This window comes from Paramormyrops kingsleyae, chromosome 9 (genome assembly GCF_048594095.1).
Source record: "Paramormyrops kingsleyae isolate MSU_618 chromosome 9, PKINGS_0.4, whole genome shotgun sequence".
Classification (NCBI taxonomy): domain Eukaryota; kingdom Metazoa; phylum Chordata; class Actinopteri; order Osteoglossiformes; family Mormyridae; genus Paramormyrops; species Paramormyrops kingsleyae.
In genome coordinates, this window is record NC_132805.1 from 6,477,229 (window position 1) to 6,492,501 (window position 15,273).

Here is a 15,273-nt window from a genome sequence, read left to right on the forward strand (position 1 = left end):
GCTGGAATCCAAGAGGAAGCGAGTGGGTTTTAAAATAGAACCGTTACTCTGCACTGGGTAGACGATCATGCAGTGAATGAGGCGGAACCACTTCACTGCATCGGGCCCTGGGACGCAGTGAGCGAGTCAAAGGCTTTTATTAAAAAAAAAACATGCTGCATTGGGGTGGGGGGGGCGCAGGGCTGCTGCCGCTGTCCTCCTGCTCTCCATCTGCCTTTCATCCCCTTATCCGTGTCCTTCTCTGTGTTGAAAGCCGATAGGCCCCTCAGGTAGCGGACGCCCACAGCAGCAACCCTTACCTTCCCCCCTCCCCCTGTGGCCCCAGGCCTAGATTACATAATGCTGCCTTTTACTACAAGTTTTTGGTGTGGAGAGCGCCCCCTGTCTTTCCCAGTGAGCCTGATCCCGAAGCCTGAATTAGGCCTGAACCAAAGGCATCACCGCCTCATGCAGTTTATGCAACCGCTGCCCCATATGCCCGCCTGTCGCTTCCTGCAGCTGCAGGGCTATCCCACACTACCTGATCTGATCTTTACCTGCAGTATCAGCAGGAAAAGGAAGTATGTGTTGGCCACTTCCTGGAACTGCTCGAAGAGATTGACTGGGAGGAAGGTGATTATGTTGTACTTGGAGGTCATGATGCAGTTATTCTGAAAATGAAGGACAGTAAGGAAAAAAAAAACAGTAAAAGACATTCAAACATTTAAGGACCCTAAACATAACAATTAAAAACATGAAAGAATTTCGTTCCACCTTGCAGTGAGGTGAAAGTCTTACCGCGTACTGGAACTTTTCGTTGTACTCCCTGTCGTTGGCCCTCACCTTCCTCTCCTCCTCTGGAGAGATAGAGAAATAAAACACTGACCCGATCATCCTAGGATGTGCGCTGCTCTTTAAAAGCAGGTTTGCAGGGACGGAGCCCTTGGGCCCCCCGGGGGGTGAATTTATGCTGAAATCGATGGCCCACTGGAGCTGACACTCAACTTGCCATCTGAACTTAAACAATTATCTGCAATCTTTAATTGTTTCCTATTTGGCTAAACGGAGAATGGACTAAGTAGTGAGAAAGAAAATCAACAGGGGATTATCATCTAGTGTTTGGCATTGGTACCCTCCCATCACTCAGAAGGCTCTATCTTACTCAGAATCCTCTATTTCGCCATTCTTACCGAAAAAGCAACATGTACAGTGTACATTTTCACAAAGAAAGCTTCTTTCAGGAATAATGTTTAGTGTCAGTATGGGCCAGTTAATGGCTTCTCCTGTCGCTCATTTACTGGAGGTCAATTTCAAATCTGCAGAAGACGCTCCATGGAGAAGGACATTACAGGCTCGTGTTCACCGCACCACGTGGGCGCAGCCAGGATGCCCTGCACCAATCATAAAGCAGGCTTGAGGGATTGGATCACCTTGCCACATCCCTGTTGTCCTCTCCGCCAATCAGGGGCTCCCTTACAAATCTGCCGAGAGGTCTGCGGGTAATTCTGTCCCCACGCGGACGCCTCCGTCACGCATGGGAGTGCGCCGTGCTGCAGAGGCCTGCTAACGGAACTAATTACTCCTCCCCCTTCATGCTCTAACCGCGGGGCTGGCGGTGAGCTACGTAAGCCTGTGCGTGCTTAGCATTCCCTGGCAGGCAGCGGCGTCTCTGCTGCCTGTGTCAGGGATGCACTGAGGATGAGGACCATCTGAGGTCCGAACGGTACCCTGTAGATGATGCCCAGCTGCACCCAGGGCTCCTTGCACGCGTGCTAGCTGGACCCAGCCAATGGAAGACTCATGCCACGGCCACATGTTGTACAAGACATAACCACAACAGAAAAAAATATTTTATACTAAATGGACTGGGACTGTAAGTTCGTTTATTTTTTAAGCTGGTTCTGCAGAACCGTGCTGCCTGTGACAGAGATCCATCCCCCCCCTCCCTCTCCCGTGTTTTGAAAGCCTTTCTGCTGATGTTGTCGTGTTTGTCAGACTCATATTCCCTCCCCGTCTCATGCAACATTGATGAGAATTTCTTTAAAAATGAAAAGCCTGTCAGAAGTTCATGCGTGAAAGGAACACACAGACACACCAGCGCACAGAAATAGACACACACAAAATGCTCAGAAGGATGAAGAGGAGGACAGCTGTACACACAGTATATGAACTGCCCCTGTGTAAACTGTAACTACACAACGCAGAATCAGTAACCGCAGAGCTACTACAGTATGTTATGCCAATGATACAGTCACATCGATGAAGTCATAAAAATATCCAGAGGCTGACATGGTGACTCAGTAGGTAACACAGCTGCTACACTGGCTGGGGGGTTGAATCTACTTCTTCTACGTACTCCTGCAGTTAGACTGATTATAATTCACCTCAGTTGTGAGTGTGCACTGCACTGGACTGGCATCCCTGTACTGGGTAAGCGGCGGGAAGATGGGCGGACGAAAAAGTCCCAGAGACTGAGAACGAGACGAGGAGACACATGGTGGAGAGAAAGAACAAAAACCAAGCAGCGCACGTCCTATTTTCATTAAATAACGCCGGCTGACCTCCTAACAGACGGTGCAATTCACAAGACTCATTCCAGTACCCAGAATGCCCTGCTAACTGTAAAGAAGGTCACGATAACCGTGGACAGGAACTCCCATGGGCCACAAGGAACATAAAGAGCTGCACTTCACTGGAAGGAGTGGCTACCACCCAGGAGTGTGACATCTCACTGCGAAAGCGACGACAAACAGATGACCCATTTCGCCAGCCCCCCCCCCCCCAGTTTACACAGAGAATCGAAAACAGACCCCAAACAACTTGCTGCGGTTTCCTGCCTTGATCACAGATGTGAGCCATCTTCAGCTCTGGCCCTCAGACGTGGCAGGTACGATAACGGCAAATGTATAAAGGTCAGTCCCTCCTTTTCAAGTTCTAACCTCACTGTCAACAGTCATAACTGATGAAAATCGATGGCACACTAGTGTCTCTGCAAATTTCCAAAATGACAACAGCAAATGCTGCAAAAAGACACATTTTTCACTGCATATTTTGATATTAACATACAGAACACTATTTTACTCAATTGCTAGCCATCCAGTATTTGTGTTTAGTGCATGATAATGGTCAAAGACTCTGGAAATTACCTCTAATCTATGCGGGCTGTTGTTAAAAAAAGTGGTAAATTCCACCAAAAAATGTATATATGTGCTGCATATATATACAGTATATATATATATATATATATATGCAGCGTCATTCACAAATTATGTCAAGGGGCTACGACTCCGCTTTTTCCATTTAGAAGGAAACCATTATCTTCTCGACACTGTAACGCATTTCTCCAGGATCGGGACCCCTGCACACCCAGCAAGGACACCTGAATCGAAGTAAAATGCTAAAAGATAAAAAAAAATAATTATGCCACTGTGCGCTTATCTCAGGTTCTTATAGGACAAGAACAGGGTCGCTAAGAGTACTTTGCCAGCCTGTCAACTGTAAATTTTCTAGTCGAAAATATCTCACTGATGACAGGCAGTAGAACTAACGGGTGAAGGAAGAGGTACAGGACGGCAATCTGAATAACACGTTTAACACTCGAATTATGTATTCTACAACTTTTTCCAGGTGGTAGTGGATTGAATACCAGTCCAACCTGAATCCTGTTCCTATCTTGTAATAGGTGTGTTTGGTTACAAGAAGATTCAATATTAAATTTTGCTACCTTACATAAATAGGGTAAGATAAGAATAAAAACAAGCATTTTAGGTGCATTTCAGGTCCGGCCTAAAAGCCGAAGTGGCATGACTTGGAAGCATGAAACATCATTTCACTTAATTTTTTAGATTCACCTGCTGAATAAGGCGACACACCCTGGAAACCCGTAACAAAGTCAAAAGCTCGCGTTGCCAACTCAGCACCTTGGGCAGCTGCGCTGTGAAACGTCCAGCTGTAATGTATGACAGAACTGCCAAATCCACGGACTTGGTTAGGCTTTTCCCCGTAGGCAACTGGTATCTGTAGAATTCAGATGCAGTACCATCCTGACTGTTGACAATGTAAGCCAACTGGTTTTGTAAATGCACAAAAATTGATCACAAGCAATAATAACAATAGGAAAAAAACTATAAAAATTACTGCTGAAACACTTTCTGATGCAGTCGGAATATTGTTGTGGGTTAAGGCACATTGTCACTGAGCTGCCAATGATCATACTAGTTTTCGAAGATTGCAGAGGGAATTAACTGAGTGAGACAGATGATGTGAGGTGACCTGTTCAAGTGGACTGGCTTTAGACATGAACCCTGGGTTTGTGGTGTGGGTACATGCGACCGGGGATGGGGAAGGTGAGGTAATGAGGTGAAGGTGATGAGTACAGATGACATCATAAACTTTGGGCACAGAAAGGAGAACAAACAGAGTGAAAGAGGTCAACAAATGGTGAGATATGTTTTTATTAATGAAATATGGGAGGAAATTCTTTGTTAATGTCATAAAACTTTAATAGGTCTTCATTAAATACACTGACTAAAAGAAAATACCAAGACTACAAACGGTAAAAAGGGTCTTTTTGATCATGGACATTTTCAGAAAAGATTTGACCTTCATGAATTATTCCTGCCTGTCAAAAGGTTACAAGACTGGTACTAATGAAATGGAGAAATCTTTTAAAAATATAGAAACAGATGTATATATACATCCACGAAATGAAACACAAACAATAACGTAAATAATTTAATTAGTACCTGTCCCGCTTCTTGTCCCTTTAGCTGCACTGAGTCTCACTTGTTTCTTCCTTTTGAGTGGAAGAAGGAGAGGGAACCACTTCTCGGGAATGTCTTTCGGGATAGTCATATTGGGTCACTATTCTCGATTTTCTTCAAGTTTTAATCAACGCGGCTCGAAAGCCTGAGGAAGACCCGCGCAGCGACGCCGTTCGGAGCGCAAACCAGCAATCAGCATCATCGTATAGCAGCGAAGGAACACTCACTACCATCATCTCTCCTCACTCGTTCGGTTTTGTCGCAGGACTGTCGAGGTCATTTAGTCTGCTGTAGCCTGCCTGTCTCCGGTGTAGGTCAAAAGCATTTTCTTTATTTGTTTGTTCTACTGTTGCCGTCATCATCCGAAAAAAAAAATAATCCCCGGTTCTGAATAGTTTATCTAAATACAAATACACCCGGACCCCCGCCCCCCCCCCCCAAATCCAAACACCGGTAACACAACTACACCATTACATGATTAAAACAGATCTGAAGAGGCAGAATTAATGATACCTTAAATCAAACAAAAATAAACAGCAAGAAAAATCCTCCGAGGTTCAATAAATAATTATTGATCTGTTGCACAAATAGTCGTTTTTTCGTTTAAACTTGGAGTAAAATATTTTCTCATTGCCCTAATACTGCTAAATGACATTCGACAGGAAGGTGACACCACCATAGAGACCAAACATCTTTCTTAGGAGACTGACGCACCGACGGTGGCTCTCCAAGCTAGACGACTATTCCCGAGTACTAACACCGCACACATGCTTCTCACAAAAACACACACCAGGCAAATCCGATGCCGTTTCATCCATTACATAATCTAGGCGGCTCTCGATTTGCCGAGGATGTAACCAATAGGAGTCAGCCGGCTACGTTGTCAGGGCAACTGCCTCTGCAATGGTGTGGGAGAGAAGCAGGTCACTGGAAGAGAGAACCCTTGCCATTTTGTTTCTTCGCCCGACTGGGAGGTGCGGTTGCCTTGAGTCACTTTGAGCCAGAGTGGCACCAGTTACCGCGCAGTTAGACGACTTGGAAGAGACGCTGCTGGGCGGGCGGACACTGCGGAAACGGCCTGGGCCAAGCAGGTGTCCGCGCACGTGCGGGGGAGACGGTGTCGCGCGGTTAAGGACAGGATGCCAGACAAGTACTCCTGCGCGCGGATCTATTTACGCGTTAACGCACGTGGATCAACTGAAAATTTTGAACTTCCCCAGTACTTATATATACACCCTAATACATGGTCAAGTAATAAAAGTTAGTGTTTATCGAAGGTTAGGCTGGTTCAAAATTACTGTTGTACAACCAAGGGCGTAGGAGAGAGTTTAACATGGGGGTGCGTTAATAACTGCCATGGTCGGTTTATTGGGGGGGGGGGGGTGAAGTCACATTAAATATTGGGGGGTAAACGCCTCCTGTTCTTACTCGCCTGTGCACAGCACGGAGTCCACGTAATTTACATCTGACGGAAATGTGCTCTTTTCGACCGTAAGAAAAAAACAACGTTTAATTTAATATACCTAAAATAATCCACTGCAGTCCAATAATGGAAAATGCCACTCGTGTGATATGAACTGAGACAATGCGAAGAAATAATAGGAAGGTATATAACTGAAAAATGCATTTTTTTCGTGACTCTTGTTATAGGTGATCGGTAATCCACCACAACCATAATCTGGGATTAATTTAATAGGAACGGAGCCGTATCCACGTACTTAACAAATAGGGAGGAACAATGTCCCATATGGTCAGTCAAAATCGCCGTATAATGTTAATGATAATGATGAGGTCATTTGGAAATATAATGTGACTTTCATGTTACTCGGCCATGAGGGACGGTTTAAACTGACCTGGAGGAGGCTTCTCTTTGAACATCTCCACTCACAGGACGTCACACCACAAAATCCCATGGGAGAATCTATGCGGGGTACAGGGACGGGTACGGGAAACACAGATCACAACGTCAGCAGGGTTCCAGCAATCAATCAGGACAATTAGCCTCAACTGACAGCATCAGGTTTTTAAACTGTAATATGTACATACTCTTTATGTGAGCATTTGACGGTTAAGCTGAGCATAATGTTTAAAAAAATAACTGTCAAATATTCCGGTGAACATAGTGCATGCAGGAAAAAAAAAAACAACCAGAAAAAAAATTTAAAAATCAAATATGGTCATGGCTGAGCTTGAAAATGTACAAAGCAATGCAAAATGATGAATATCAGGCTTAAATTGATAAAATATTTTACAGATTTTAAAGTAACGGAAACTGTCAAGCAATTTTATAAGCGTTTTTTTTATTATTATTATTTCAGTCTGAAAATACAGTTCAGCCTAGCTTTTGCCTTATATATAAAGAGAACGTTAGAAACCTGCTTTCTGTAAAACAACAAACAAGTTTTGGCAGTTTTTATGGCAAGAATCACTACTTTCAATTCCTCTTAAGAATCCTTTTAGCTCTGCTTACTTTTATTGTAATGCGGCCAGCAGCCAATCGATTGGTGTTGAAATCTGGCCGAGACTAAGTGAAAGCTCTCCTAAGCATTATGGAGTGGCCTAACATTAAGTGGGTGCTTATTCTACACAAAAAAAGCATGTTTTCATTTAATGGATGATCTTTCTGATTGTTGGGTTTTTTTTTTTTTAACTGTTTTACATCATCTGTTCGGTATAACCTTTTATACTTTTGCATTGCTCATTATATTTTACGTAAAACCATTTACTGATAAATGTGGACAAGACAGGTGGAATGCCTAATTATTTTAGGGAAAGCAACCATTATCTTCAAATATTAATGAATGAAAACGAAAGTAGCCTTCTTCTTAGTTACAGAAGCACTGTCATACAAAAGACAAAACACTGCATCAGGAAAAGAGTATGTTAGGCATTAGAGAGCAAAGGGTTTTAGAATAAATGTGGTTTAAATAAAGTAAATGAATTTTTGTAAAAAAGATTGATTACAAGTATTTAAAGCGATAAGCACTTATACCGTTATATTTACTTTATATTTAAACATAAATCTTTTGACTTAATCTGGGACAAACAGAATTGGAACCTTGTTATAACATATTTTAGATACAATGTTGCACAATTACCTTTCTATAAAAGTTGTTTTCATTTCAAAGCATGGGAAGGCCAGCACAAAGCTGCTGAAAACTTAAATATTTAGAATAACATGCTCTTAAAGAATACAAAAACTGCACCAATAAACTGGAATTAAAAAAAAGAGAATACTTTGTAAATCATGTAACCACCCTGGAAACATGAGCGGAAACCCAGAAATGATCAAGTATTGCATCTATACACCTTTACTCATTTGGGCACCGAAGAATCCATCTGCATGCCGGTTACTTGCAGAGCTGCATGACCCCAGAATAAGTAATAAAGTAATCAAGATGTCTGGGAGCTTACAGAGCACAAAACGAAATGAAACTGCAACACTTCAGTACCACAGTACAGTGACATCACGTCACAGCTTCCCCACAAAGGTGCAGGCCATTTTTAAAGGGCACTGCTAGATGTAACCCATTGCTGTCTGATATTTTATTTACTTAGCAGATGCTTTTATTCAAAGTGACACGCATTTCTAAAAGCTTTTTTTTGACAAAGCAGGGTCAGACAGTCCCTGGAGCCCCACTCAGGGGCCCGATGATGAAATCAGTCCACCGGCCCGGGGATTTGAACCAGTGACCTTTCAATCACAGAATTTCCTAACTTGCAGAGCGACACGGCGCCTACATTTAATTTTTCAGAAATGCTTGTATTTCCTCACTGATAATAGAAGAGCAGCAAGACAGGCAAGTTCATTTAGAAGAATCTCATCAAGGTCACGAGCCTCGTGTCCGGCACAGCAATGTCTTATTGTAAAGAGGAGTGCAAAGTGGAAGACTGTGAGCTTCACAGTTAGACAGATCAGGCAGCCAGCATTACAGTACATTTACAATAAGCAGAAGACTGCTGCAGGCAACAGAAGGTGAATAACTGATACTATTGTAATCCAGGACAGGATCAAACTGTAATTTTGGTTTTTTAACTTGAAAATACAGGGTAGGCATAATAAGCTTAGACTTCAGCCTATATCTTTCCAGTTTTTTTAGACAAGTCTGGATTTCATTTGCATGAAAATGAACTTGAAAATGGAATCTGTTATTATGATTTTGATGTCATTGCAAAAAGAATCCAAATAAATAAATACACAAATAAATAAATGAAAGAATTTCTGTACAGACTGTCCCCGACTCAGGACCGGGTTCTGGTCTCACAGCCACGTGTCGGAGCAGGATAATCACACTGATATTAGGTGTGAGAATGGTGCGAGATGGCTCACAGCTTGTACTAGGTACCATAGTGCTGTCAGGCTTACGGCTGCCTGAAATGTATTTTTGCATACGTTTGCTTAATTAAAAAAAAAAAAAAACTTCGGCCATATGTCTGAGTCATTGTAAGTCAGGGACAGTCTATATGTCTTTGGTATGCAGCAAGTAATTTTAGTGAATCAGTTAGGAAAACATGAAGGGAGACACAGTAAATTTACATTTAATCTATTTAACAGACACCTTTATCCAAAAGGATGCAGTGGGGAGCATCTGGGGGTTAAGGGCCTCGCTCAAGAGACCAACACTGAAATCACTCTGCTGATGCTGGGATCTGAACCAGTGACCTTCTGATCACAGGCCCAGCACCCTAATCTACTGAGCCACACACCTCCCCAAAACCAATACCTCTATGAATAATGTCCAAAGAAACCAAAACTGAACTTCAAAACTGATTTATGTAGAATCTATGCCTGTTTACAAATTATATCTTTACTCATATTCTTCTGGATCATAAGATGAATGAAGTGATTACCCGAAATGGATGGATGGATGGACACATGGAATCTACCACCCTGATTATTTATTGGTAGTTTGCTATCGCCATTAATGTCCAGAAGCTGGGTGTCTTTTAAATCGATCATTTTCATGTTCAGCTATTGCAGGTTTCACAGCGCTAAATGTGCTGAGATGTTTTCCTATACTCAACACACCTGAAAATCATTGAACACTAGTATTCACCATAAAATTCCATGTCATATGCTATGAGCAGGTCATTTAATTACTGGTAATAGCCAATGAGTCATAGCTAATGACATAACTAGTGTCCAAGTACACATTCACAATGTAAAGGTTAAAATCCATGGTAATGTCTTGTCATAACAATGCAAATTTGCACAAGAAATTACCATAAATTTGAATCTTTATACCACAAATGACTACTTGCATAGCAGTTATGTCAATCCCTGATCATAGCTCATAAAAGACTCATGTTAGATTAGTATTTCCTGTTTGTATGATTGAACTCTATATTTACTGCTCAGATCAAAAGTTTTGAAAGCAGTCAAAAGGGAAGTCCAAATGGGTAACAGAACTACTAAGCTCAAAACTCTCATAAGACCTGGAAATTCCCATCTGTATACCTGTGTGTGTACAAGGACAACAGGCAGCAGTGTGATACTTCTTGACTGAGTTTCTGATGTCCATCGTCATGACATGGCCTTCTATTTCATGGCTCTGCTTCACTTCTGTTACAGGGCCCTGCTTCACTTCTATTACATGACCCTGCTTCACTTCTGTTACAGGGCCCTGCTTCACTTCTGTTACAGGGCCCTGCTTCACTTCTGTTACTGGGCCCTGCTTCACTTCTATTACATGACCCTGCTTCACTTCTGTTACATGGCTCTGCTTCACTTCTGTTACAGGGTCCTGCTTCACTTCTATTTCATGGCTCTGCTTCACTTCTGTTACAGGGTCCTGCTTCAGTTCTATTACATGACCCTGCTTCACTTCTGTTACAGGGCCCTGCTTCACTCCTTCTGTTACAGTGTGGACTGACAGCAGAAGAGCATATCATGTCCTGAGGAGAGGCGTTTGTAAAATGAAGCAACAATTCTTCCTGGAACATACCATGCAAATGCTAGCAGCAAGACAGCTTGAAGAGCATAAAGATGTGGCTGCCGAAGTACCGGAAATCACTGCCCCCTCAGTGCCAAACCTCAAACTCACAGATCATTGCAGCCTGTCCAGAGATGTCTCTGACAATCCGCACTGCCCTATATGTGTTACAGTATGTAGATAGAGCTCTTTGGTATGTTTATGTAGGAAGTTCTAAACCTATGTTAAGCCCTGCTAGTTTTGGTTCCATTTTTACCCACCACCTGGGACTCCATGAGAAAATTGCTGCAAACATTTTTCCTCTTATTTTGTAATATCTTATGAATAAAAAAAATGTATGTTACTCTCGTAGGGGAACCTGGTACTGTTATTTTCTGCCGTGGCAGAAATTACATTTGGGTTAATCAATCACAATGCATGTATTTTTTTACATTCCTGTGCCAAAAACAAAAATAGAATGCTCCACGATAAAACATAAAGTTCACCAGGAATTCACCTGCCTTCACGAAAAACACAAAGCTTGTGTGCTGAATTTCTAAATTGCTGACAGTAGGTTTCCATAGGCGAGGAAACAACGTGTGGGAATTCTAACTGATGAGCATCATTAGAAGTCAGAACACTTAGACATTAAAGCTTTGATGTCAGCACGCATCACTTTCCCTGCTCTTCAAACACTTTGCACAATGTCTAGCCTAACCACTATCATATCAGCAATACAACCATTTCAGAGCGTCCAAGTGTAACACCATAAACAGAACATCTAGCTAAAAAAGACCAAACAGCTGGAACAGTGGTGTATTCTACGTGAAAATGCAGACTCGTGAGACTCTGGAGTACATGTGCAAGTACCAAAGTACTTAGAGCAACAAAAATTGCCTCAGGTAATATCCATGAACATAAATGGATAAGCATAATGCTTCGCTAAATTAGTAAAACTCATTACATGTAGAAACTGGAGACCAATAATTGTGCACTATTAGATTATCGAACAAGAAGGATCCTACAGCCATCCAAACCCCACTCTGTCTGTGCAGGAGGATGGCAGCGATTTACCCAGAATTCATTTTTCCGTGACAGAATGTAAATTAAATTAATAGGAAAAGGACAACAGAATTAACATTAAAATGAAAGGCAGGGTAGGGATTTAATTATATCTGAAGTCAGTATCCTGCTGCTCCAGTCTCACAGGTTTCAAGACTGAGTGTCTGTCTGCTTTAGGAAAACAATTTTCTAAATTAGCATGGAGTTAAATGCATAATTAGCTTTTAATGAATTAACTTCATCTGCCATTTGTACAAGCATGAGCATAAGTACATAGGATTTCTTTAGTTTCTGCATATACCAGCTCTTCCTCCATTGAGACATACATAGCATAGAACAAAGGTCTGGGTCACAGAACCAGGTGAGCCATTTATCTGGCTCCCCGGGAGAATTTTCTGGGGATCAGAGCCTATAGCTCAAGGCCTAAACAGTGATGTGTCCATTCTGCTGACCACAGGATTCAAACCAACACCCAACCACACACCACAACAGAGGCCTAACATGCTAAGCTACGTGCCAAGACAGTGAAATGACTGAGACCACGGTGTTTACAACAGAACATGAGGACAACTGCACATGTGCCTTTAAGAATGTAAGCTGCGGCTGCACTTGTTTGGAACTAATATCGAAATAAAGAAGCCACGATCTGGCTTTTCTTGCTTGCTGCATGATCTTGCCCGCAGGAAACCCATCATGATAGATGAGGAATCCAAATCAATATAGCAAAGAAACTGCAGACACCTACAGTTATGGATATCCGTTCAGGCTCGGCTACACATCGCTCTCTCTCTCTCCCTCTCTCTCTGGAGGCTCCAGGCTGCCTGTGTGAAGCTCTGGGCTGGAATGACCTTAAGCAAGCAAAGGAATTAAAGACCGAGGGATGCAGTAATTTCATAAGCGCTCGCTAAAGCACCTTTCTTGGCTGCTGCTCAGAATTCCTTTCTGCTCACACTGGAGTCTACAGCAGGAATTTGAAAAATAAAGGAACAAAACAAAATCCCTGCTAAATAACCTTGTTCAAACTTGGCATTAACGGCAAGAGAGTTCTGAAGAGAGGAAAGACTAGAATGGTCTGTTATTAAGGATCTGCACTGAGAGCTTAATGAACGCAGTGCTGTACTCCAAACTGCAATTTCCCCAGTATTACAGTCCAATGTGTACAACACTACACCGGTACGTACACACACAAATCAATGACTACATCAATCATATGACCCAGAAGAAAGCCAAGCTATTAATGTCATCTTTATAAAATGTTCTGGATAAATGCAATGTGGGGGAAAAACTAGAATGGTCTTCGCAAACATTCTGATGATATTAGAATTCTAGTTCAACGTTTCCTGCTCATTCACAAAATATCTTCCTTCTTTGTCTGCAAGACAGTATTATTCCAGTTTAATCACAGGCTTCCGCAGCGTCAAATATCTACAGCTTCATTCATTACTTGAGGTAACATACAACCGACTATATTCCCATAACACGTGTTTACAAATAAGAGATCCTTCCCGCACGTTTTCCTCTCTTGCTATAGTCGCCCCGCATGCAAAGTTTACTAACAATAAAATATAAAGACCGAGGTGCTGCGGCTCAGGACTGTAGCGGCGCCGTTATTCGCGTCCCCTGAGCCGCATTCCTGCACCGCTACCGCTAAGCTCCCTACTTTGATTAGATAAACGTGGATTAGCTGCACGCATGGCTTCCAGTGAAAGGCTAACCAAAGGTTACCACTATACTTTATTTAAAAAACGGCGATCAGCTTGTCGCCCATATCGGAAGCAGCTCCGGCGTCAAACAGAAAGTCTTCGGTGGACCGTGAGCAAGTTAGCGCCGGCTAGGTTTTCGCTATTTTTATTTGCTAAGGATGACTGTCTAGCTAACTGGTTTTAACCCAGACATCCTCCGGGCAAGCAAGAATGAGTAGGTAATTTTGCGATTTATCAGCTAGGCCTGACAAAGAAGGAGACTGCGCACCCGTGCATGCACATCAATGCCAGGGAGCTATAGCTAGGAACCTTCCTGACATTAGACACTGTGCAATTTGCTTTAAAAAAAAATCCCGGTTAAATAGGTTACAATTAAGATGCTGTCGCCCTACTAAAGAATGAAAAATAAAACAAGCAAAATTAAATTCTCAGCCTAATTTGTGAAAGCATGGGTGGTTGATTTGGGACAGTATTAGGGTTAAAAAGTTGCCTCCCTAGGTAGCAGCCTCTTTGGCCAGCAACTTCGAAGGATGCCCGTTAAATGGGACAGAGACGCACGCCAGATGTGTGACAGGGATACTGCGCTGGCGCGCTCGTGGCCACGGCGAGGGCTGCGATGTGCCAGCAGCCGCATGCTGTGGTGTGCGATGCATAAAAGGTTGCGCTGGCATGAAAGTGCATGCTGAAAACTAAGGCTTCATGCATAACAAAAGAGATGTCTGCATATTTAGTAACGGCGTTATTGAGGACAAATGGCTGACGGACACATGCGAGGTCTGTACATCAACAGACTAAATATGCTAAGCAAGAAATCCTAATAGCAGGCAGCATCCCAGCGCAATACTTCTGAATGTCACCGGTAATAGTGCCTTACCTTTTTCAGGTCCACGCGTTCGTATTGTCTCTTAGCGACATCTGTACCTCACTTCTCTCTTGTTATCCGTCACCCAAGGTGAATCCCTACACAGTTAAGGCCACATTGGTGATAGGAAGGTCTTCTGGCACTAAAGGTCCTATTAACCCATAAGAAGTCTGCGTAAATGAAAGTGTGTTTTGACACACCAAAACCTCTACAATGAGAAACGAGGGGGGGGGGGGAGGGTTAAAGGGAAGGAGGGCGGTGTTTATCTCCGTATCTCTCCTCCCCTCCATGAATCTCCGGAACGCAAAGAGTATCATCATTTTTCATTCTTATTACCCACGGGGCTTGCGCTAACTGCAGTTCATTATTTGCTCCGGTGGGCCGTATTATTTTATTGATTTATTTATTTCACAATGACGGCAATGTTGAAGTATGGAAAAAAAAATATTCAAAGTGAACGGTATGGGGTTTTTAAGGTACTATTAACAGGTTAAAATAATAATGCAAAATTAATAAAACATTGATTGTGAATTTCGTGTGTGCTACATATTGTTGAACATGATTAAAAACTGCTTAGCCGTGTATTACAACTCCTAACTACAGAAATGAAACAGTAGTGCAAGAACTCCCCCTTTTGGTGACAAATAATAATGTCTTTTCTGACACTGGAACGGGCAAACGTGAATGCGAGCACTTTGCATGTTCTTCCCGGTTTCCTTAAGGTACTTCACTTTTCACCAGAACTCCAAAGATTTGCAATTCGGAGAATTTGCCTATCTAGTTTTTTCATAGTTAGTAATGTGTGTGTGTGTGTGTGTGTGTGTGTGTGTGTCTCAAAGCGTGTGTGCCCTGCGATGGGCCGGCATCCTGCTTCGGGGGGGACGTTCCCACGCCATGTGACGTAAGCTGCCTGGATTAAGCTCCACCCACTCTGCGACCCTGTAGCTGATAAGCGGTTGGAAAATGGAATAATGGATGGATTTTGACACAGA

General features: G+C 42.7%; 1 protein-coding gene and 1 long non-coding RNA gene across 4 annotated transcripts in view; one reads left to right on the forward strand and one right to left on the reverse strand.

Moving 5' to 3' along the window:
* Positions 1 to 14,473, reverse strand: part of atp8b2 (ATPase phospholipid transporting 8B2) — a 41,576-nt gene extending 27,103 nt beyond the window's left edge. The window contains exons 1-4 of one of the 3 annotated variants that reach the window (XM_072716176.1): positions 14,294 to 14,473; positions 6,596 to 6,663; positions 778 to 836; positions 537 to 650 (exon numbers count right to left, since the gene is read on the reverse strand). In XM_072716176.1, the coding sequence (XP_072572277.1) occupies positions 537 to 650; positions 778 to 836; positions 6,596 to 6,620 (198 nt within the window). In that variant the 5' untranslated portion in view covers positions 6,621 to 6,663; positions 14,294 to 14,473. Of the gene's footprint in view, positions 1 to 536; positions 651 to 777; positions 837 to 4,724; positions 5,123 to 6,595; positions 6,664 to 6,788; positions 6,849 to 14,293 lie in introns of those variants that run through there. The other 2 variants (XM_072716174.1, XM_072716173.1) reach the window with 2 other exon arrangements.
* On the forward strand, positions 5,969 to 10,892 carry LOC140592575 (uncharacterized). Its single transcript, XR_011992904.1, has 3 exons — positions 5,969 to 6,081; positions 6,393 to 6,492; positions 10,579 to 10,892. It is a non-coding gene; the product is annotated as an uncharacterized lncRNA (long non-coding RNA).
* Positions 14,474 to 15,273: the final 800 nt, after the last annotated feature.